We start from the raw sequence: 26425 nt of genomic DNA, 5'->3' as shown, positions 1-26425 counted from the left end.
CTTTTTCGTACCTACGGGTCACATTAAAGATAAATGCGGCGCTTTCCATTACCGCACAAACATGACCCAATACCCAAATACCCAATATAATTATAATTATATATATTTCTTATATTTTGTTTATTACAAAACAGTACAACCTCTATATTGCCATTCACCATAAGAGGACCTTGGTAAAACCTACAAAAATTTAGTAATTTATTTAATTTTTCTATAAATGTTGAAAAAAATTTTACCTTTTAGGTGGATTTTGTAATGTATTTACAAACTGTCTGTTACCTTCTTGAACCATTAATGTATGTAGATGGCTCACATTTTGTGGAATTGGTGGAAAATAACTACGCCTCATACGACGCATTCTTTCCGATGCTTGTACAAAGGTGTAATTAAGAGCACCATTAGGGTAACTAATAAATAGATTTATCCCAATTATAATTATTTCAATCAAGTAATAAAGTAATTTCATAGTTATTAGTATGGATACCTTATATAATGATATACATTACATAACTAAAATGTAAACAAAACACATAAGAAACAACTGTTGAATTCTTACTTCACGATTGATTCAAGGTAGATACCTCGTGGAGTGTATGACCGTATATTTCTCTCCAGACATCTTGTGGTTAACTCTTGTCGAAGTAAAGGAAATTCTTCATTAAAATCCCTTACAAGATGATTATGACGTTTTGTTAACACCAAACGCCTATTATTATGGTTAGTGCTGACAAAAGCCGTAGCACGACATTGATTAACAAGTTTTTTTTCATAACATACCAAATATCTAAACAGTAAGTTATATAAATAGACTAGATTCAGATTATGTGTAATTTTTGTAAAACATTTTTAATATTATTGTTTTTTTTTTCAATTAAGAACCTGAAGATTATATATTAATATATTTATTTTTATGTATGTTGCAAACAAAAACTTTTCATATCTCTATAAGCTATAACTTACATTTTAAATTGGGTTTCTCTGTTTTTATAGTTTATAAAACCCAGATTATCTTTAAATATTTGAGTGTTCCTCTGAACCCCAACAACCAATGTATAAGATTCGGGCCTTGCGTCAATTTATACATTCGGAGGTACATCGACAAAAAATGTGGATAGTCAAGAAATTTAAGGATTATTATAATACTGTATAAAATATACCATTGTCAACTTGTTCAGCTGGGTCATCATAAAACATAGCATCTGGTGGTAACAAAGTAAAAATAATTTTATATTATATCATTCTATTTATCACCATAAAAATATATCTGTGCTTATTTTGGAATAGCCAAATGATATAATATAAATTTTGAAATAAAAAAAAAAGTTGTATTTCACAAATATTTAATTATAACTAATATTTTATTTTTAATAAAACAATATGATAGTATTACTCATCTAAAAGCTGATGATAATAGAAAATGAGTATGCTTTCCCACGAGCTTTATTAAAACTTACACAATTATAAGTACTTACACACCATTATTGACTTCGTCTTGTATCAGTTCTTCACCATAATTATGATCATGCTGAATGACAACTAAGCAGAAATATTATGATTACAGGTATTGTAATAAAAAGTAGTTAGTATACATTTTTTATTTTTCGTACACTAAAACCCACATTGTTCTAAATTGTGGGTTTGGCTCAGTTTAATCTATTACAAATAATAATTTTCTTCTCCTGAATCCTGGATTTATGATGTACATTATAATTTAGTTATAGTAAAAAAAAAATATTATGTTAATAGAAAATATTTTTATTTTTTAGGTATAAAATTGAACGGAATTCGCCGGAATTGATAAAATGGCTATAGTTGTTTATTGCTTGTAATTAGAAAGTGTAATCAATAACATTAATAGTAAATACATACAGTAAATATATATTTTTATTATTTATTTTTATTTTTATATTACAAACCAGCATGGCAGCATTTCAGTTTTATAATAAATTAATAAAGAAATTTTTGAGCAATCGACTATAATATACAAAGTACTATGTCCTTTGAGCGTTGATTTTAAATTTGGAAACAAAAAAAAGTCACATGGAGCAAGGTTGGATGAGTATGGTGGTTGTGGAACTACTGGAGTCTGATTTTTTGCTAAGAACTGACGAATGAGTAATGAGCTGTAAGCCGGGGCGTTATCGTGATGCAACATCCAAGAACCACTTTTCCAACTGTCTGGCCTTTTTTTCCTAACATTTTCTCGTAATATTTTCATGACTTCTAAATAATAATGCTGATTTACTGTTTGTCCTTGAGGCAACCATTCACGATGAACTATACCACGAAAATCAAAAAATGTGATTAACATCGCTTTCACATTTGATCTCACTTGCCTTGCTTTTTTTGGTCTAGGAGAATTTGCTGACTTCCACTGTGAAGATTGACGCTTGGTTTCAACATCATAAGTTTCATCACCTGTTTTAATATTTTTTAAAATGTCTTGGTCACTTTCTGTTCTTTCAAAAAGTTCTTGAGCGATGGTCTTTCGGTTTTGTTTTTGTTCATCGGTTAAGAGGCGAGGAACAAATTTGGCTGCGATTCGGCTCATGCTCAATTCTTTTGTTAATATTTCTTGGCACCAACCATAAGATATTCCGACGTCTTCTGCTACTTCTCTGATAGTTAATCGACGATTATTTCGAATAATTTCACGAACAAGAGCAACAGTTTCATTTGTTTTGCTGGTCGATGGTCTACCGGGTCGTTCGTTATCCTTGACGGATGTTCTACCTCCATTAAACCGTTTAAACCACTCAAAACATGTTGTCCGAGACAGAACGAACATCATATTCAAAAGCTTGCTGCAAAAGTTCAAAAGTTTCACTCAAACTTTTTCCTAATTTAAAACAAAATTTTATGCACACACGTTGTTCTTCTATTCCTTCCATTACGGAATTCGCCACACGACTGAAGCATGTTTTTGTAAAAATAACATAAAATAAAAATAAATATTGTTATCGATTTTAAACCAACACTCAAATCCTCGTTAGAAGTTACTTTATCGGAATTTCGTTATTTTAATCGATATAAATATTATTAACACAGTCCGGGTATTTTTTGATCATACCTCGTATGTTTAAAATATTGACACTGTAAAATTGAGCGCTGACAGTTATACGTTTTTAAGGTTAAGAAAAAATAATCCAATGATTCCAATGTTTAATCAACAACAATAATATACTATTATTTATTTATTATTTTACTGTTATTGTTGTTATTTATAACAACATTTTGGTGTTCCTAATGTTTATAAATGGAAAGAGGCCGTTGGGACATCCAAGGAAGAGTTGAGAAGATCAGATAAAAAAGGTCCGGTATAAAGAATGAAATAATTAAAATGTTTGTATAATTTTTTTAATAAGTTAGTTTTATAAATTAAAAATTCAGCTAAGTCTTGCAAAACTTGGCAATTTTTTTTTTATTCCTATTAGCCTTGTTTTATTTTTTATTTTCTTGGAAGGAAAATTGTCTCATACGCATTCTAACATAATACATGACTACAGTATATGCTATAATTTGTTCACCATGTATTGTACATGGAAAACTTAATGGCTTAATTTTCATCAAATCGTTTATAATAAGATCAAAAACATTTGCTGATGAACTATTTTGAGCAAAACTTTTTTCAATTTTTTTTATAAAATTAAAGAAGTGTACGTTTGGGTAAATTAATTCACCTCTTGTTTTTAAATTTACTAAAGTAGCAGGCATCTGCTGAGAATATACTTCTGATACTAATGATACTACAAAAGAAGATTTACAGCTATCACAATCTTTTATGTATTTCAGCAGTTGTTTTGATAAGTATCCTATAAAAAAAAAAATGTATATGCATATTGAGATTTTTAGAGGGTTAGGACAGTTATACTTACCAGTTAAATAGTATATTAAGCAGTCAACAACCTCAGCCTTTGCATAATTATGTTCAACTATATCCGTGAACTCTCATTCTTTCTGTTCTATTATTGTATTTAATTTAATTTTCAAATTTTGTAGTAAATTTGATTTTTCAGAATGATAAATATTCTTTCAATCAGAAATGGAAAATAATGGAATTAAAGGAGAATCATTACTTATAGTGCAATTTCCACTTTTGGGTGGTTTCAAAATGCTATATGTTGATAATAATTTTTATATTTGGAGAAACGTCGGTGCTGATGGGTGATCGTTGGATCCTGCAGCCTGACGAATTATTCCAAAAAACATCTAGGTAAAATTTGATTGTTGAGGATTTTCATATAAGTAATGTTTTTATACTTAATTCTAGTTTATCTTTCCAGTTAATAAATATTTGAAATTCCAAAATTCCAACAAGAATGCAAATATTTGGATAGGTCAAGTGTAGACTGGATAGCAACTCTCAAACTACAAGCAGTACTGTCTGTTAGGAATTCAGATTTTTTTATTTGGCCATTAATAAACTGTTTTTCCCAATCATTCATCCAAATTAAAAATGATTGAAGAAACTGTAAGTTAAAAACAAAATAAATATAAAAAAATATTAGTCTTGAGTACTATTGATTGTGTTTTATTTACAATTTATTTTTTGATTTTGAAAACCATAATCAGGTAATAAGGAGTTACTAATTAATAATAAATAATTATTGATTCTACAACCTTATGATTTTTTAAATTGAAACCAGTCATAAATAAATAAACAATAATAGGTACACTGTTTCATTTATTAATTTTTTTATTAAAAAACATTTTTAATAATTTTAGGTAAGTTATAAATTTACCTGATAATCTTTGACGCGACAACACGTGATGTGGCCGGTCATAGGAGAGATATCGAGAATTAAGTTGAAAAAATTACGCACCGTACGGGACTTAAACCCGCGACCCACGAGACTGAGGTGACAGTCTCGTAACAATGAGCCACCGCGGTCTTATCAGCTTAACCACGATATTCTCCTATCTGGGCCAGAGTGGCAGTGTGTACGGCTGAGGCGAAGCGTAAGCGTTAGGGCCGTGTCATACTCCCCCACCAAGCCGTACACGCGGGCACCACCGATGGTTGGTCTTCGTCTACGTTAAGTTCTCTGGAACAAAGTCTGAATATATTATTAGGTTCGGAGTTTGGACTAAACTTAAGGACGTTTTCGATAGGCAGGGTGCCTTGGAGATACATTGAGTTGTTTTCAGTCAGACTCATCCATATCTTTGGAATGGGAATGGAAACTGAATCAATGTCACCGGATTCGATGAGGAGACCGAGAGTTAGTGAGAAGTTGATAGCATTTGGGTTCTTTGAGTATGGTTGGAACCATAATACATCTGGATAGACGTGGCGTTGTTTGTCAAACTCTTCTTAGGAAAAGGGAGACTGTGCCGGATTGTATGGTTCTTTACCAACTAGGTAAAGTGATGCTTCAATATCTTGTACTGGGGGCGGAAGTTTTTACTTAAATTCGGGTGCCGGTTGAAGGAACTTGATATATCGAGCGAAATAAAGTTCATCAGTATCTTGGACGGATGTTACCGTTGGAGGAGGCAGGGTATGGAACGTTGGTAAGGTAACGGTCCAAATCAAATGATATATAATGTTAATACTTATGGAATTTTCAAGTGTCTGACTTAGTATTTAAGTAGCTTTAGATACAGATTTTAGAAAATTGGATACGTTATTGATGATTTCAAGAATCTTTTCAATGTTCATCTCGGAATAACATAGTAGGAAGTCGTAGGGGTTTACTGACTCAGCATTTGGATAGTGCTGTGACTGTAAGCGTGTTTTAGCAAGCGTAGGTCTTTGAATAAGAGCGCGACCGATAACTGGATTGAAGATCTTTTCAAATCTAGAATTTAGCCAATTAGAGTAAGCTGATGGTCGTTGTAGACGGTCAAAGTATCCACCGATGAAGTTGTTAGGGGTAAAGTGTGTATTTCCTACTTCGAGTATTGTCGTTGCGTAAAATGTTCTCAGGATCGTTTCAGGTTCAGCGTTTGTGCGTGAGGAAGCGAGTATGTGATGTGCAAGGATAAAAATGGATGAGTCGATTCCCCGCCGGGGAGCCATTTGACGCGACAACACGTGATGTGGCCGGTCATAGGAGAGATATCGAGAATTAAGGTGAAAAAATTACGCACGGTACGGGACTTGAACCCGCGACCCACGAGACTGGGGTTGACAGTCTCGTAACAATGAGCCACCGCGGTCTTATCAGCTTAACCTCGATATTCTCCTATCTGGGCCAGAGTGCCATCGACTCTAAGTCCTTCAGCGCCAAATTTTCTATTGAGAGCATCAAAGCAATCATTAAATTTACGACAAAACATGGCAGTTGGCTCACAATCTTCGAAGCCAGAAATTGTATAGGTTTTATAAAATAATAACCCATTAGCCACTGAATTACTCAAGACCTATAAATAAAACTAAGCAATAAGTTAACTTTAAAAAATTAAATTGCATTAATTCTTCATATTTTGAATTATTAAATTTATCGGTGATCTCAAATTTACCGTGTTTTACGTTCATAAGAGACATAACTAGAGGATAAGTGCGGTAGTAATAACGTTATTTTTATTATTTATTGTTAAACAAATAAAAAACGATTCAAAAACCCTAAATTTTTTAATTTTTTTTTTTGACGTCATTAAAACAAAATAGTAAATATACATATCTAACCCATTATTGTGCTAATAACGGCAGAGATACACATAATATTGGCTTAAAATATTGTGTTGACAACTAATCTAATACTCAGTATATTGATTTTTAAATACGTTATTTCAAACACTTACGTTCTCGTACCAGTTGGAATGTTTCTTAATACCTTGGTAACTTAATAAGTTGACATACACTTGTTAAATTTTTTAGTACAATTGTGAAAATACGTGTGACGAAATCTTGTGTGCGAAATGACATTTACTCAATACAGTCATCTGCCGATTCGTGGACGGACAGAATCGAGAGAGAAACCCTATCTGAACGACTTTTGTAATCTGAGCATTGTAACTAATAGCGAATTGACGGTAAACCCGCGTACGTACACAGATGAAAAACCGTACCGATGTGATGTCTGTCATAAATCGTTTAATCAAAATAGCCACCTGACTATACACAAGCGAACGCATACGGGTGAAAAACCCTACGCATGTGAGATATGTGACAAGAAGTTGATCAGTAAGAGTGCACTAACTATACACCAGCGGACGCATACGGGTGAAAGACCGTACCGATGTGAAGTTTGCAATAAGTCGTTCACTCAAAACAGCCACCTGACTATACACAAGCGAACGCATACGGGTGAAAAACCCTACGCATGTGAGATATGTGACAAGAAGTTGATCAGTAAGAGTGCACTAACTATACACCAGCGGACGCATACGTGGGAAAGACCGTACCGATGTGAAGTTTGCAATAAGTCGTTCACTCAAAACAGCCACCTGACTATACACAAGCGAACGCATACGGGTGAAAAACCCTACGCATGTGAGATATGTGACAAGAAGTTGATCAGTAATAGTGCACTAACTATACACCAGCGGACGCATACGGGGGAAAGACCGTACCGATGTGAAGTTTGCAATAAGTCGTTCACTCAAAACAGCCACCTGACTATACACAAGCGAACGCATACGGGTGAAAAACCCTACGCATGTGAGATATGTGACAAGAAGTTGATCAGTAATAGTGCACTGACTGAACACCGGCGGATACATACCGGTGAAAAACCCTACGCATGTGAGATATGTGACAAGAAGTTCATCAATAGTAGCAAACTGACTGTACACCAGCGGACGCATACGGGTGAAAGACCGTACCGATGTGAAGTTTGCAATAAGTCGTTCACTCAAAACAGCAACCTGACTATACACAAGCGAACGCATACGGGTGAAAAACCCTACGCATGTGAGATATGTGACAAGAAGTTGATCAGTAAGAGTGCACTAACTATACACAAGTGGACGCATACGGGTGAAAAACCCTACGCATGTGAAATATGTGACAAGAAGTTTATCGGTAATAGCAAACTGACTGTACACCAGCGGACACATATGGGTGAAAGACCGTACCGATGTGATTTATGCAATAAGTCGTTCTCTCAAAGCAACAATCTGACTACACACCGGCGGACACACACAGGGGAAAAACCATACCGGTGTGATGTGTGCGAAACATCATTCTCTCAAAGCTGCAGTCTGACCAGACACCAGAGAACGCACACGGGTGAAAAACCGTACCGATGTGACGTGTGTGATATGGTATTCTCTCAAAGAATGTTACTGAATATACACAAGCGGATGCATACGGGTGAAAAAAAAAGCACAAGTGTGACAAATGATGTCAGTGGCATGTCCTTGGGACAGTCTGACGAGTCACAATAATAATCGATGTTTTTGTGGACACCCCGGTAAATTTCTGGATGTTTTTTTACAAAAGAATGCCTATGATTTATTTACTATGATTTTAATAATTAATGATACTGTTGATCATTATGTCGTTGACAGTTAATAACGCACAGTGCACATTCATGTAAAATGCATTGTTTTCTGTACATCAAAAATAAAGTTATATATTTATTAACAATTGTGACGAATACCATTTAGTCGTTATTATACAATAACGAAATATATATATATATATATAACAAGGTGCATTTTAACATGGTATAATTTAAATCAGACATCAGTATCTAATATGAAAAAAATATTTATATTGTTATCATTAGTTACCATTTTTTTAGTAATTAGATTTCTGTAATTGAATATAAAAAATATTTGTAGACCTACATTTACGTTGAAGAACGTGTAAATTTAAATTACTTAGTAATTCAGAATTGACTGTATAACCGTTGATTAATTTGTGTACGATATTTAGAACAAATATTCCTCCTGACTGCAAGACTATTCATTTTTAGAGCCATTTTATCAATCCCCAGTTAAACTAGAAATGTGATTTTATTAATACTTGATTAATATTTTAACCGGAGTTTAACTGCAAATTAATAAATCCGAGATATTTGACCAGTTAAAGAGTTTAACTAGAGTTTAGCTGAAATATTATCAGTAATATTATTTATTTTGGTATGTGATTACATTTTGTTTGATGTTACTTTTAATTTCAAAGATTTTTTTATTCGTTGATTTGTAGGTATCTTTATAATTGGTAATTATTTGAATGTAAGTAGGAACCTATCATTTAATTTAAAAAATACTTAAGATGACTTATTTAAGTAGCAGCAGTAGTAGTGACACTAGTGACTGTAGTACTGATGAAGAAATCGAGTTTTTGGGTTATGTTATATGAACCAATGTTTGAACAAACCTCGAAGACCATATTTATTGTCAACAAGAATAGACGATTTAAATAAATGGGACGATCAAGACTTTTTTGTCAGATTCCGTCTGAGTAAAAATACATTTAAAATTGTGTTAGAAATGGTTCAATAAGAAGTTACAACTGTTACACAAAAGTAAAATAATAACAACAGGCATTAAAAAATTTCGAGGATGCTATAGTCTCCTTGTTATAGCTCCTTGAGTCATCAGTGGAAATTAAAACGACATAGCCAAGTTTCTCAAAAATACGCGACGTTTTAGAGTATTTGAAGTCAATTTATCGCAATGGTACAAAATTTCTGAATTGATTCCTAAAAAAAAAAATAATAATAGATTCATCAAAAAAATATTAAACAATAAATATGAAAGCAGTATTATAAACGTATAATGTATACCTGCAGTATTTATAAGATGAAAAAAAATTGTCAATGGCCATCTACGATTATTTCTTCCTGCATCATATGAACCACACATTTCATCTACCGTATCAACAGCGCCTTTGGTGCTGTTGTAAAAAGTTATGATTTCAGGTTTTCTAGCATCAATTGTTGATTCGTCAATAGCTGCGTCATGATGCATTGATGATAAAAGTATAACTATTTTATTTGGCTTTGGTTTATAGGATATAAGAGTAAGGTCTTTTTAAAAACTAAATATAGTACTGTTTAGCTCACGATTTTTTGAAAATTGCTGTTGGAAAATAACTGGAATTTATTTTTTATTTTTCCGCATCGTACCAACTAATTTAATTTTGTTTTTCAATAAATTTTCAGCCAATGGAATGCTGGTATACCAATTATCTGTGGTTAAGTTTCTTCCAGATCCTAAAATTGGATTCATCAATCGCATAACTACGTCGGATAGAGAGTTTGAAATATTATAAGGGCCAACTGGTTACTTTGCACAGTAAACTTCCATATTCCATGTGTACATCATTTTAGCGTCAACTAGTGCAAATATTTTTACACCATATTTTGCTGGCTTATTAGGCAAATATACTCTGAATGGGCAGTGGGCACCTACCTCGAAATTTGACCAGTTGCTCATCTATTGTTACGTATTCTGACGGTGAAAAACATTTTTTACAATTTTCAACAAATAATTCAAAAAGTTCTCTAATTGGAGCTAATTTATCTATTTCACATCGTTGAATACGATCACCCATATCATCAAACCTCAGGCATCGAAGTAGAAATCGGAAACGCTTAAGGCTCATAGTTACATGAAAAATTTCAACGCCAAAACCAGACTGATCCCAAAGGTCTTCGAGATTTTGCCGTCCTGAACGGTTTACACCAGCTAATATCAATAATCCAATTAAACTTTCAATTTCACTTTCCGACGTTGGATTAGCATCTCTTATAATAATTATAATATGTTTTTTTAAGTATGTCTGATGTCTATCAGCAGATAGTCATTCTGCACCCTTTCGCCGAGTTGGGCCGGGCGCGCAGAACGATAATAAATATACGATATTATTACATTAATTTTATTTTATTGTTTTATTTATAAAAATAAATGAAAGTGACCACTCTCCCATTAATATAATTATTTATATAAATGAAAAGACATAAATTTATATAAAAAATATTGTTTTAGATTCTGAATGATGTGATGAATGTATTGATTTTACAATGATGTGTGTTTTTTTATTTATTTATTTTTTTTTGTGACTGTGTACACCATAACTTGTCGAAAAAATGCTTCAATTCACAATTTTAGGGGTGGTTTTCGGTAGCAAAGTGAATATTCTTGATGCTTTATAAAGGACAAAAGTGAAAATTTAATACAATGTTTTTCATAATTTGTGCTTATTGCCATTAAAAAAAATCAAAAATCGTAAGTCACAATTTTTTTTTAAAGCGTTTGAAAGTTAAAATTTTTACGAAATATGATAAAATCTCGAAATTTTGAAGTTATTGTTGAAAATTCATAATTTTTTTTTGTATTCATACCTAAGAATTTAAAATTGAATATAAAGTGGTCCATAAGTTTTTCTCATAATAATTATAAAAAAAATCGATTGTAAGTCAATTTATACATTTTTTCTAGCGTCTAAACTTAAATTTTTACAATAATAAAAATTTAAAAATTCACACGTAAAATAACGATTTTCTATCAAACGGTTTTAGATATGAAATAAATAAATAATATATCCTAGACTGACAAATCATCTCCGTTCAGAATCGTGTTTCGTATACAATGATACCTATCATTACATTCAAATTTAACCTACCATAGTCTGAGGTCCACCCCACCCCCTAATATACAGCAGAGCGATACCCACTTACCCGCTTTTTTTAAATTGACGTTTTTTTATCAATAATAATCAAATTAGCCTTACCTAAAGCTCCAATACAGTTTGGGAAATATGCACGTTTTTCAAATCCTGTTGAAATGTCTAACCATTTCTGTTTGTTAGGTTCACTCATTACAGTATTTTTTAATTTAATCCATATGTTTTGGCATACCTGGCGTATTATGCCACTCAAAGTAGATACTCCAATTTTGTAATTATAGTGTATATCTGTTATCGAGAAACCTGTTGACAAGTATCTGAAATATAAAATAAGAAAATAATTTATGATTATTTTTTATATATAAGACTTTTTTTCCGTGTATTTTCATAGTTTTGACTTAATAGTATATGAGATATTCTGGATACTTTTTAATGCATAAAAATACACGGGCACAGTTTACATGAGTCATGTTTACCTGTACTATAGGCGCAGCTTACAATCCGATTATTTGTTTCAGGATTAGAATTACAAAAGAAATGGAAGGGTATTCGAGATGCATATGTAAAAGAAGTAAAAAATATGAAACAAGTTAAGTCTGGATCGGGAGCAGAGAAGTCGTCATATTTATATTATAGAAGGTTGCAATTTCTACAACCAACCATAAAAAAAAATTCTACCGAGAGTAGTTTTGAAATTGCAGACGTTGGCGGTGATGGAAATTTAGAATCATCGACTGAAACTTCAATTGAGGAAGATAGTTCCAGAGTTCCAAACGAAGAACGTACTTTCAAAAGTCCTCTTCAGCAACGAAAAAAAATAAAACTTCATCCTGCTGATGAGCACTTTGCCAACATCATAGAAAAAAGTTTAAATCAGAGGAATACTGTAGATAAAAAAGAAGATGACGAAGATAAATTATTTTGTTTATCTTTATATAAAGAAATTAAAAAAGTACCAGATGCAATGCGTTTAAAAACTAAAATCGAAATTTATAACCTACTTTTAAAAAATCAAGCAATACAAACTCATACTCAACCTTCAAGTACAGATACCTCTAAATCCAACCATGTATCCACACCGTACAGCCAACAAAATACGCAACGATATGCATACCCACAATATGATCGTCCAAATTATACAACTATTCCTACATACGATACGCTTCGTTATAATCACATTTACACTCAATTCAACCAAAATATGGAACCTCTACAAGCTCCTTCACCTTTGTCTACTAATAGTGAGATTTCTCAAGAGTCGTCTGACCTTGATTTATTTGGATAAAAAATAATTTAAGTAATATATAAGGTGATTCTTTTGTATTGTTTTTTAATATTTGTTAAGTCTAAAGGTTGATTTTTTATTTTGTTTCAATATTATAAGTAATTTTGTTTTATAATTTATAAAGTAGTTCAGCAAATATTTTTTAAGTTGAAAGGTTGATTTTTTATTTTGTTTCAATATTAAAAGTAATTTTGTTTTATAATTTATTAAGTAGTTCAGCAAATATTTGTTAAGTCGAAAGGTTGATTTTTTATTTTGTTATAATTTTGTAATATTTTTCAGTAAATAAAAAATTTAATAAAATTTAGACAGACTTACCTTAATGTAACGATAAGTTTTTCTTGTGGTGAAATGCAATATCTTATTGCATTTTCATCAGCTTCTAAGGAGTCTTTAATTGTCTCCAATAGGTCATCGAACGATTTAATAGACATTCTAAAATAATTGAAAAATTTATCTTCGTGATCTCTAAGTTTTGGATATAATGTGATATATAGACTTGTTGAAAGTCTTGTTTTTAAAATTGGATAAACCCAATATTTTCTTTCCCTTTTTTGCCTTCGTCTTCTTATTCTTCGGTGGACAACCCACAAACACATAGCATCTACTACGTCCATTCTCGATGTACGTCTGAACAGTACTAAAATATGTCTTACATTAATACCTATTATTTATTTATTTCTTCGACGCGCGTAGCATATGCAGCCATCTGAACGGTCATACGCGCGTCCATGTGAACCTAACCTTTCTCTTTCGAAATTTCCCGCGATAGATATTATATATTTATTAGTACAACTAGTAATTATACGAATAATCACGTTATCAAATAATAAATGAAAATAATCTGCTATGTTTGATTTATTTTTTTAATTTTACAGGACCTGGCAATAAAGTCGTAGATGACAAAAATCAATTCAATGCTATAAACTTACCACAATCAAAACAAGATTGGGTAGCTCCATTTCAACAGCATGTACATTTGCGATTTTTTGAATTTTTATATATACATTATTTTGCGGATAATTTGCGTGATTTTGCGGACTAGTTTTCAATTTTTGCGGACAAGTGGTTTTTAAGCAAATCAAAAAAAACAGTTGACATGCTGGTGAAATGTTGCAAAAATTAAAAAAATTCCATTACTTCACTTTTTAGTATACCATTATTTTGCGGATAATTCGCGTGATTTTGCGGACTAGTTTTCAATTTTTGCGGACAAACAGTTTTTTAGCAAATAAAAAAAAACTTTGCAAAAATTTAAAAAACCACCTATTTTATTTTTTTGTAAATCATCATTTTGCGGATAATTTGCGTGATTTTGCGGACTAGTTTTCAATTTTTGCGGACAAATAGTTTTTTAGCAAATCAAAAAAAACTGCAAAAATTTAAAAAACCACTTATTTTATTTTTTGGTATACCATCATTTTGCGGATAATTTGCGTAAATATTTGTACTTGTTTTCAAATTTTGCGGACAAGTAGTTTTTTAGCAAATAATACTATTTTACGATTTTGCTGACTTTTCAAATTTACTTGACAAACATTTATCATATTATAATTACCATAAAAAAATTATAATTTTTACAAATCAAACAATATTTTCCCAAAATTTAAAAAAACTGATTAGGTACTGTATTTTTTAATACTTTTTATAGACATGTTATTATTTTGACTACCAAAACCTGCATACTAATTTTCTTAGTTTGTATTAATTTTTACCTCTATTTTCATCATACTTGTTAACCGTGAAATTAATAAATTATTTTTTTAACCTTTTATTTTTTTTATAATCAATTTAAACCATATTGAAATAACTTTTTTGTCTTTAAAATTAAAATGTAACTTTATTAAAAAAAAAAACACAACTATTTACTATAATATCTTATATCTAAATTTCCTTTGTGTACAAAAGAATTTGTATACTACATTTTTTTAATTTTGGTATGGGTTTTGGCTTATGTTTAAAATCGTCATATTCTTCCCAATGTCCGTCATTTCTCAGTGACACTGCTACATAATGACCCATACCAGTTCTTGCAGTACTTCTATTTCCAATAAACACAGCTGCTCCACGCAATTTAAATAATTTATTTAAAATTGTTATGTTTGTCGGTATGTTATCCAAACTGCAAACAACATCATCAGAGACGGCTTCTGCCACATCCAATAAGCTTGTCTCATTACTATTGTTTTCTTGATTGAATAATTTATCTAAAATAAAATGTACAAATATTTAGCGAAAGTTTAATTCATAATATAATTTTATTTCTGTAGAATGGGGCAATGGGCACGTTTAACTATATTATTTTATAACTAACTATTTTATTAACAAAATTTTTAATAAGAAATAATTAAATTTTATTTATATTCTAACATTTAAGACCACTATTAAACATAAAATTAATTTATTAATTGTTTTAAAACTGTATTTACATTGAATTGTTTTTAATAATTATTTATAATTTCCTTATGGAAATAATTTACATTAAACAATAAAACTTGTGCAATATAGTTAAATTGTATGAAAATATTTAGGATTGCTAGTAAAAATTATAACAATTTGTATTTACCTTCTGGTATGTTTGACACTTCAATTAAAATATGGTTTTTTAATATTGTCTCAACAGTCCATAGTCCTTTGCATTTATTGAAATTACATATTGATGATTGCGATTTTATTAAATCATTAATATGCTCTTCTAAATCCCCAAAGTTATTAAAATGACATGAAAACGGAAAACATGTAACATGTACAGTTTTCATTTCACGTTGACACTGTTCACTAGAGCATTTGTGGATTTCATCGGCCATAATTATATCATTCAATACTTTGTTTATCATCTCTCTTATATGACAGTGACAGCCAACTCGTATAATTGAACGTAACAGTTCATCATGTGGAAATACGTGATATAAGATTCTAGCCCTTAAGTCATATACTTTGTTACTTACACCATTTTTCGTAACACATTGGAGAAGTTCAAAGAAGAGTCCTGTATTTTTTTCATTTAAAATATAATTTCCAAATTGAATACTATCTATTGTAGCACTAGCAAACAATTGAACCAGAGTATCAAACGCACAAGTATTAAGTAGTTCAATTTTATTTTTGTTTATTACTCTGCACTTCATTTTTATTGAACTACCATTCAAAATTACACCTAAAGATTTTTTATTGTTTTGAGAATTTAGGTCTACATGTAAAGCGTTTGAATCGTTTGTGAAATATGATCTTTTTTTATTGGTTGATTTTAGCTCTCCTTGTCCATGCCAATTTTCAACTGCTAATAGTTCATCGTCGTTTATTTTCTCAAATACCACTGAATGTAAGCCGTTGTCATCGAAAGTTATTGGTGTATCTTGGAAATCTATAAAATTGTCATTAATCGTTTTGTCATTTGTTCTTTTGTCAGATCGTCTATATTCTCCTCTGTATTGCAATGACTTTTATAGGATTCTAATTCACTAGCTTCGTGTAAAATCATTGCCCCGTCTAATGAATCCAAATGGCTTTGAACAAAATCGTCTACTCGACACGGTAATTCTTTAAATATTCTGTTTTTAACATTATTAAAACTAGCTTCTGATGCACAACTACTAGCAAGTTTTACAGGAAACTTAAACGCTTTACACATTATGTTTGACCATAATGGTAATAATTCCAATGATTTTAAAATAAAAGGGATTACGGCGGGAATATACTGTGCATTTTCATGATCACCATCTTCAACCAATTCTTCGCATTCTAATAATATTGATTGTGCCCAAGTTTTAAATGTCATATTATTAAACATTTCATTACATGCCAGTAACAAATTGTCTTCAAATTCTTTAACTGTGTTATTCTGAAATAAATAAATATAGTAAATCATATAAGTAAGTTATAAAATAATATTATACATCTTAATTATTTTATTTACATGTAATATTGTAATTATTGCCTGTATTATTTTTAAAGCTTATTTTTTAGTATTTGTTATATCTTTCATGTGTTATTCATGTTTTTTATTTAAGTATAATTAGAATTATCACTTTTGTTATTGTTTTTATTCATTGAAAAAATGTTAATTAGTATTATCATATTATGGATAATTATTAGGCTCAGTCGGTATTGTTATAATAAATAAATAAATAAATAAGGCTCGGATTTAAATGCACTTAAAACCATATACTCTAGGCCTCCACACGAGTATGTCTTAGTGAGGCCCAGTAATCTCATAGATTTAAATTTAAATAAATAAATAAAATAAAATATAAAATATATGCTCTAAAAAATAGCCATAAATTCTCTTAAAAAATGCATTTTATCATAAAAATAACCTTAAAAATGCAATATTTTTTTTTTATACAATTTGGTATTTTGATTTGGAATTTATAAATAAGGTAAGATTATTAATTTTTTATTAAAAAAAATCTGAAATTTGTAAAAATTTACGATGCTGTTATGGTATTGACACGTATATGTATTGGGGCAATATTATTTAGTTAGAATGCTAAACATACTAAAATATACAATAATATTTGTGTAAAATTAAAATTATACCTTAGTCTATTTAATACTCACTAAATTTTTAGAATTACATTGAAGAATAATATATTATTTAATATGTTCAAACACCAAAGATCTTCTACAATCTGCTAGAATCTGTATAGTATATTGAACAAATATGCATTAAAAACCAAAAAAATGACTCAATAATGCTAAAAATGCAAATTAAGATTTTTAGCTTTGAAACATTTACATGAAGTAAATTATATACTTGGAAAGCATTGTCTAAGATCAACCAAAAAAATATGCACTTTGCATTGAAATCTGGGTTCTACTTATCATTTATCAAGTTACTAAAAAATCATCGATAGCATTATTTATTTATTTCTATAAAAATTATTTTGTCAACATTTAACAAATTATTACTTGTAACATAATAAATTATTATTAAAGATTTTAATAATAATAATTAGTATTAAAAATTTTAAATACTAAAATAAAATGCATTAAAATAATTAATTAGTATATTAAATTAAATAAGAAAATTACCTGACAGAGCTCTTCCTCAATTGAATACTCATTGCAAATTTCGTTAGCTAAGTCTGAAATTTGATAGGGCACTCCAGCAATAGCTTTACGTAGTTGTAATCGTTTTTCTTCAACTATGGTACGTTCATCAGTAAATACATTTTCACAGACCTTCATTCCATCTGTTGGACTGACACCAAAAACTATTAAAATTGACTTCGTTATTTCTCTTGCTTCATTTAATGATGTTGATTGCATTAGGAGTGCATATGACTGTAAAAAAAATTTTCTGCTCATTGTAGATTTTAAGTCTTTCAACGGTTTCCATGTCGATACATTTTTCATAAAATGAGCTACGTCATTTCTAATAAAGCAGAGTGGCAATTCAAATTCATTCCCATTCAGAATTTTGAAACATTCTTCAATATACCGCTGAAGGCTACTAAATTGTGTAAAGGAAATTACCGCAGCTGCCATTAAAGCCAAAGATTGATCACTGACAAATTCTTGAACTTGTGAACCGATATCTATCTTCCATCTTGTAAGCCATTCACGAATTGTCTCAGTGTCATGCTTTTCTGATATCATATGTGCAATTGGAATAGTAGGAGTTGCAGAAAAGTACGCTTGTATTTCATACAAAAACATATACGCCGATCTATTGTCAAATACTCTAGACAGTCTATTACAAACACCACCTGTTGCATCAGCTGAAATCCTAAGTTTTTGAACTTTTGTAGAAGATGTCTTAGCAATTCTGATTTGAGTTGGAGTCCAATAGTGTATAAAAAATGGATCAAAACCTATAAAAAAGTGTCTTTAAAGTATTAAAAAAGAAAATTATAATAAATGTATTTTATTATTAATTTTTTATAGAGATTTTTGAATTATATGTATAATATTATTAATTATTATATAACATTTGATATGTATTTTATCTGAAAAAATACACTCGAAGATTTTATCAATATTTTTTTCTAAAATTATTTGTACAAAAATATCTTATTATATTATATGTTTATAATATGTAAATTAATTGGAAATTCAGTAGATGTAATTAAAAAAATTAATGCAGATATTCTAATGCCATTTTTTTCATTGTAATATGTGACTAATAATCTACCTTTTATAATGATCAAAAATAAAAAAAAAAGTCAAAAGCCACTTGAAAATTTTTGATTTTTTCCAAAAATTTTAAAATAGCCATTTTGTATAGTTAATAGTTATTCATTTGTAATATGGAGATAAAACAATAAAATTTTGAAATCGGTTGAATTTTGAATGAACGACAGAAACTTCTATAAAAAAAATATTAAGGTAATATTGTATGGTTTTCACATTAATTTAATAATTAAAATTTGCTATTCAAACATATTTTATCATTCTTTATTAACGTTTGGATTATCTAGTATTATAGTTACCAAAACTATAGAATTTTAGCATAATATTATCCTGTATTTTTTTAGATAAAAGTTTATTTCATTTATTCAAAATTGATTTTTTTCCATATTACAAATAACTATACAAAATGGCTACTTAGAGTATTTTTAAGTAGCTATTGACTTGTTTTTATTTTAGATCATTGTAAAAGATATGGGCTATTAGTCATATTACATTACAATGAAAGAAACTGCGCTAGAATATCTGCATTATTTTTTTTAATTACAACTACTGACTTTCCAATTAATTTACATACTGTAAATATATAGTTATCCATTTAACACAAGATGTTTATTATTTAAAAAACGATTTACATATTTGAAAATACTTAGGTATTTTACAAAATTTTCAAATCTTTAGAAAATATTTTCTTAGAATTTAATGTTTTTATTTTCAAAATAAAATTACACACAATAATACATTTAGTTGTTATTTTATTAAAATCTATTATATGAAGATTATATATTCATTTATGAAATTTATATTTTATTATCCACAGTAAATGCATTAATTTTAAGAAAAAGGACGATTTTTATAAAAAAATAAATAAAAATATGTTCAGCAGAAATTATAAATCAATAAATAATACAAATAATATATTTAATTTTCTTTAAGTTTAAAGTTGATAATTATTAATTATAAAAATATTAACTTATTAGAAAAAAAAACAAACCTATAGAATGCATTGATACTCTATAGTCTATACGGATCACTATACTTCATCATTGATAATGCTGTAAACGGATCTTCGTGGAGAAGTCTTGCTTTTTTTTCCCGACACTTAGCAATCCTTAATGTATTTGCTGAAGGAATGTGGCTAGGTTCAGGTTCACCTTTCAATTAAAAAAAAAAATAAGTTCAAAAATATAACGTTGTTTAATTTGTCAGTTATGCTCTCTAATAAGATATAATTAGTTTTTCGGTTTAAGTATATGCATACAATATAATGCATACTATATAATAATATGCCATACATACCACTATTCATAATTTGTCTAGCAGCATCTTTCCTAAGCTCACTTGGTGCAATACCGTTGTTTATCATCGAATTTAAATAATTTTGTCGATTTTGTCCTGAAAGTCGCCTTTTTGAGCCAATTTTACAAAAATGTTTCTCACTTGCCGTGTATTTGCATATCATAGTTGTCCTATTAAAATTTATAAATTAAAAATATTATTATTTGTTTTAATTCAAAAATGACTAAAATACTTTTCATTTTCGCCTGGTTTATCGACAACTTCTCCGGTAAAATATGACTCGCAGCTTGTACAATAACCTTCAATTTTGATATAAGATAAACCATTGTCAAATACTTGGTTTCTTTTAAATGTAATTCTACAGGGAAGTCTTGTGTGCAAATGAAAATGTTCAAATACTATGTTTGTCCATTGGCCTGGTTTCAAGGTTAAATATGACCTATCCCCTATAACTACAGCCTTTCGTTTTCTTTTGCAAATGTTTGACACTGGTTTTATATTATTCCATTCTTCTGCCGAAAAAGTAATGGTAAATGTCCGTTGCACTTTAGACATATCAGAGTCATCTGAACTACAAATATCAGAACTATCACCTTGATCTAGAAATATTTTGAATATAAAAATGCATTTTTTTTTTACGTATTCTGCTTAATTTAAATAATCAAAAAGCTATAAATTAAGTACCTTTAAAAACATTTTTATCAACTGTTGGTAACTGGGATACAACTCCTAGTAACTCTTTAATGTTGTAATAATTTTTACACACCATGGTATAAATCGCATTTGCGGATAACTTTGGTTTACCATCATCTCCCTTTAAATTTTCCATTTGGGAAATACTGTTCCAAACTGAAGCAGTTGGTCCTGGGATTCCTATATCACATTATATACATATAATAAAAAAATATTTTCATTGTTATATTGTTAGTAATTAAAATTAGAATTAAAATTAAAACTTTACTAATATGTAATTAAACAGAATGTTAACTTAAAAACATAAATTTTAATTTAATTTTTAATATTTACCAATTTTACAATTGTATAAGTTATCTATTATAATATATTTAGATACATAATTTAATAATATAATGGTTGCTTACCAAAGTCTAAAACTATTTCTTCTTTAAATGACATAATAGCAGAAATCGCTTCCTCTATAGAAACAGAACGAGGACGTCCGCGACGTTTCATTGTTATACTTATCTTAAAAATTAATTTATTAATTACAACAATTAGTAAAACAATTCACTATTATAATAAAACAATTGACTACATGTATAAAAAACTAATGACATTATTTATTATACTTTAAAAATTAAACAAATTTAAAACAATTTAAAAAACTAACTAACTACGCACTTTTTTAAATTATTATAATTTAAAAAAGTGGGTAAATGGGTATCGCTCTGCTGTATATTAGAGACGAAGAGTAGGTCACTGGTCACTATAATGGATGTGTTCAATTTGAATGCAATGACAGGTATCATTGTATATGAAAAACGATTCTGAACGGAGATGATTTGTCAGTCAATGATAATTAGTAGGATATATTATATTTAAATTTTAATATATCGTTATTTTACGCGATTTCGTAAAAAATTAAATTTCATAAAATAAGCTCATAACATTTTTTTTATATTGACGCTGGAATTTTTTTTTACATTTACTTGAAGAAAACTTATGGATAACCTTGTATTGAGTTTTCTAACCTTAGGTATAAATCACAAAAATTTTATGAATTTTCAACTTCAAAATTCATTGCAAATTTTCACGGTTTTGATAAATTTCGTAAACATTTGAACTTTAAATCCTGATAAACAAAAATTGTGACTAACGATTTTTGATTTTTTTTTACTATGAAAGTACAACTTATAATAAACCTTTTATTAAATTTTAAAATTTTTTGGAAAGCCAAAATTTTTTTATCGGCATTTCAAGAAAAATTTAGAAAAATCGATAATTATAATGGTTTATAAATAGTTTTAAAAAGTTTTAAATATTTTGAAAATTGAATCATAAATAGATAACGCTAATATAAACATTTGGTGAAAATTTCAAGTTGCTTTTGAGTTACAGCAAATTAAAAAAATCGATTTTGTCGAAAAGTGGTTATGCGTAAAAATTCCCGTTTTTTCCGTTATTTTTTCAGGGTTTTTCCTTTCGTTTTTGAAAACTACTAGCCATTTTTTACTTTTGACCCCCCCCTCCCTCCCCTAAAGTACCAACTACATGAATTTCCCTTTTCAAAGAAGGGCTGAAGTCAAAAATCAAAGCATTATTACTACTCTAAAACGTGATGACAGACACAAAAATAAAAAAATAAAACACATCTTTGTAGAATCAATACATTCATCACTCCGTTCAAAATCTAAAAGAATTAGTAAAATCCAACTTTAGTATTATAAATAATTGTGTTCTTAATAGAGTTAAAGGTTAATTTTTGCAAGTGATAAAGTTTACAGTTTTCTACTAAAAACATGTTAATCCCTATAATGACATTTTTTATAACGTCACTGTGCAAGATGTTACTAAAATTTCAATAAAATAATTGAATAAAAATATTTTAGTAGTAAAATTCATTACTCCTGTATTAGTAATATTTTCAAATTATGCATAATGTAATTAATTTTAAAACAAATTATTCGAAATGTAATCTAACATATAAGAAATGTTTTTAAATAACCGCATAGCCGCTGAACGATGATCGTACATATTTTTAAAATTGTTGTAGAAATTCATACTAATTATATACTGCATATTGGTAAAGAAAATTATCAAAATTTGTCAATATTCGTTATTTTATTATGATTTACATAATTAAATATTATCATTACAATAATATCATATTATATTATATAATATCATTAATATTATATTATCTATGTAACATTTCTTTAATATACCTATTATCTAAAAATATAGCTGTAATCTGCATTTAATATTGTCGTTAATTGTAATTTGTCATTTGTACTTATATAATTTAATCCTTTCTAGATTAATAAAAGTGTGATTTTTTTTCTGCACAATAATGATTTTGTATTTCTTCGATAAATTTCAAAACCAAAAAAAAAGTTTTTTTGAAAATGTATAGTTTTTTAAGAGTTGGGACAAATAAATCTCATTGGTCCTTTACGATGCAGATCTAAAAGTCCTATTGATCTTTTACAGAAAATTAATTTGATTATTTTTAATGGAGATTGTAAAGAAATTGTAATTTTTTTATTTTTTAAATTTATATGAAAAGAATGATCATAATAAATTAATCTATAAATATTTTAATTAATTGTTATCATATTTTATTTTAATTAAAACATTTCAAATCTAAAATTTATATGTTAAATATTTTTTTATGTCCTTGTAAATTGTACATTTATCATACAATATGAAATATTTGGCTTTATAAATATTATATCAATGATGTATTCATCATCACTATTAATTATCATTTTCAATATCCGTACGTCCACGATTGTCACCAGAAATTTCTAAAAGTTTCTATTTCAAAATCACTCTACTTTTTAAATGTATACACGGTAAAACGTACAAGATACGACGAGTGATGAGACGTTAGTTGGAACGCGTTACCCGTCAACGATAGTAAAAACAAATTTGAAGTCACAACAGACCAATGGGACTTATAAGTCCGTTGAAATAATATATTGAAATTAAATAGTAAAGGTTTATTTTATCATGTTTCAATAGTACGAATTGGTCAGCAAAGGGTTAAAAAATGTTTAAGAGTAAAAATGTAAAAAAATTCATTACTATATAATTAAAAAAAATTAAAATAATGTAATTTGTCATTTATCGACAATATTAAATGCAGATTGCAGCTATACTTTTAGATAATATGTTAAAGAAATGTTACATAGATAAATATAATGATTATATATAATGTTTCCTGGCCAATCGTAACGAGCGAGTTGATCGGCAGCTCGTTGTATGAGGTTTTTACTTTCAACCTGAGATTCGTCAACAATTTTGTAAATTGAGGGATTATTGGTTGAAAGTTCGTTGTTTTCATCTCCGTCATCGCCGTCACTGTCTCCGGTATATAGGTCGTCCACTTCTTCGGGTGTAGACTAAAAAAAATATTAATTAATAAAAATAAAAATTTTTATATTATTAATATATTTACATGTCGGGTATTTGTTTCGGTAAAATTACTGTCATCATCAAAATTATTATCGTCAGTGGGTAAAATGTAGGATCTTCTGACTCTGTTGGCAGGTTGAATATGACTTTCATTAATTCAAAAAAAAATCTCCGAATCCCGGAGATTTTTCCCTATGTTCATCTTGACCCAACTCAACAATTTTGTTATTGGCAATTCCAACATCGTGAGACGGCGTTGCTCTCCTTTCGAAACTTCGGCTTGTTCCGTCGGTGTCGCTGTCTCCGTAGTCGTCGGAGGCACTGATGAACTTTTCAAGTTCTTCGAAGAACTCGTCGGTTTCGCTCTTTTCGAACACCGGAGTTCCAGATTCTGTTGTACTTGATGTATGTTCCTCTTGATACCAACTTTGGCCGTTTTCACCGGTGTCGACTATTAAAAAAAATAATTAAATTTTCAATTAAAAAAAATTACGTTTGTAATAATTACCATTCGTTCGGCTTGTAACTCCGTTTCCGTTGCTTCCAAAAAATTGGCTAATGTCTGTGTTGGTTTGAAAGTTTGGGAACATTCCAAGTCCAAAAGTGCTCCTGATTCGAAATCGCTGTTATGGTTCATATTTAATAAAAAATACGTAATGCACGAGAAAATTTATACGAAAATAATAATAGAAAATCACACTCTGAAATATTGTCGTATAATGAATGTGTATAATGTAGTACGCCTTTATATAGTAAAATAATACATAGAGTTTTTTGTTATAATTACGTAAATATCAAAGATCATCATAATCGATGTGTATTGTTCTTTTTAATTATAATTACCTAATTATTTATAATAAAAAATATATCAGTATATGTATATATATACGTTATTGCGTCATGAAAAAAATCGAGCTTGGTGCTTGCCCGAAATGTAAATGTACATTTATATTTCCGACTACTACGACGACGACGACAGGCGCGGGACCCAGCCCCCCTAACCGCTATCATACGCCGGCTGCCGAAGGCATAGCCATGGCATGCATTAGATAGCGGACTAAAGACTAAGTAAAAAAGGACTAGGGTGGATGTAATGATGTGCGCTTAGCCATCATATATCTTAGATGTTAAATGTATAATAAATAATATTTTATAGTATACAATAATATATATAATAATTGTAATAATAACATATGTACAATAATTATAATAATTGATAGCTTTAAATATAAGATAAAACTCACACATATGCACATATACACACGCACATAGTCTTATCTGTATAAGAATTAGATATATAAGGAGACTGGTAGTCGCCGACAGCCCCGGTGTGTGTTGTTACCGTCATTTTTGTATAAGGATTCAAAAGCGAGTGTAAAAGACTACGCAGATCGTTAAACAAAAGGCGTATACAATTAAATAATTGTTAAAATTTGTTAAAACATTTGTTAATGTATAATTCATGTCTTTATAAAATAAACTATTAAGTTAAATATAAATAGTTAATTTAAAAATAAAGGTGTAATTATTTAAATATATAAATCAGTCACATCACGTTATATCTTGAATACGAACTGCGATTGCAACAAGCAAGTCGACATAAAACATCAATTTATAATTATTTAACAAGTAATGATTTAGAAATATATAATAGTCCCCGACTAACTTACTAGCATTTTCTCGATCATTACACAGTGAAACATAGATTTTATATTGAGTAAATCTGTAAAGCCACTGAGATTACTGTACGTTGTAGTATGTACTTATCTGTTATTAGTTTATTACATTTCTATAACCCCAATTTGTGTTTGCTAACGGTTTAAACAAAACGTGTATTCTTCTTATCGTGTGTACATCTTTATACTACTTACAAAACAATTTCGATATACTATTGTAACGATTGCCGTCTATCGGCATCGTACATTATTCCTTAAGTAGGGCACCCGCTACCTAATATGCTGAGTGTGAGGAATAGCGATCGCAGCTGACTGCTGACTAAGGGTTTAGGCACACGGCAGCGGCGTATATAATGATGACCGAGAGAGTGTGTGAGGAGAGTGTGTGCGACACGGAAACAACGACAACAT

At 29.3% G+C, this 26425-nt stretch overlaps 3 protein-coding genes and 1 pseudogene across 3 annotated transcripts; 2 read left to right on the top strand and 2 right to left on the bottom strand.

Annotated features, from left to right (window-relative positions):
- Window positions 1-3390: 3390 nt before the first annotated feature.
- On the bottom strand, window positions 3391-4784 carry LOC132925479 (uncharacterized; annotated as a pseudogene).
- A 2080-nt stretch (window positions 4785-6864) lies between these two features.
- Window positions 6865-8334, top strand: LOC132925478 (zinc finger protein 717-like). Its single transcript, XM_060989873.1, has one exon. The coding sequence runs from the start codon at window positions 6865-6867 to the stop codon at window positions 8332-8334; it is 1470 nt and encodes a 489-aa protein (XP_060845856.1).
- A 3435-nt stretch (window positions 8335-11769) lies between these two features.
- On the top strand, window positions 11770-12812 carry LOC132925477 (uncharacterized). The gene is made up of 2 exons (XM_060989872.1): window positions 11770-11781; window positions 12015-12812. The coding sequence occupies exons 1-2, from the start codon at window positions 11770-11772 to the stop codon at window positions 12810-12812; spliced, it is 810 nt and encodes a 269-aa protein (XP_060845855.1).
- An 11582-nt stretch (window positions 12813-24394) lies between these two features.
- On the bottom strand, window positions 24395-25130 carry LOC132923751 (uncharacterized). The gene is made up of 2 exons (XM_060987707.1): window positions 24847-25130; window positions 24395-24789 (listed from the first exon to the last, which is right to left on the bottom strand). Exons 1-2 carry the CDS (start codon window positions 24926-24928, stop codon window positions 24491-24493), a joined length of 381 nt encoding a protein of 126 aa, XP_060843690.1. The 5' UTR covers window positions 24929-25130; the 3' UTR covers window positions 24395-24490.
- Window positions 25131-26425: the final 1295 nt, after the last annotated feature.

Source organism: Rhopalosiphum padi, chromosome 3 (assembly GCF_020882245.1).
Source record: "Rhopalosiphum padi isolate XX-2018 chromosome 3, ASM2088224v1, whole genome shotgun sequence".
Lineage (NCBI taxonomy): Eukaryota > Metazoa > Arthropoda > Insecta > Hemiptera > Aphididae > Rhopalosiphum > Rhopalosiphum padi.
Note: the sequence above shows the minus strand (reverse complement) of the source record. Positions and strands in the feature narration are given on the sequence as shown.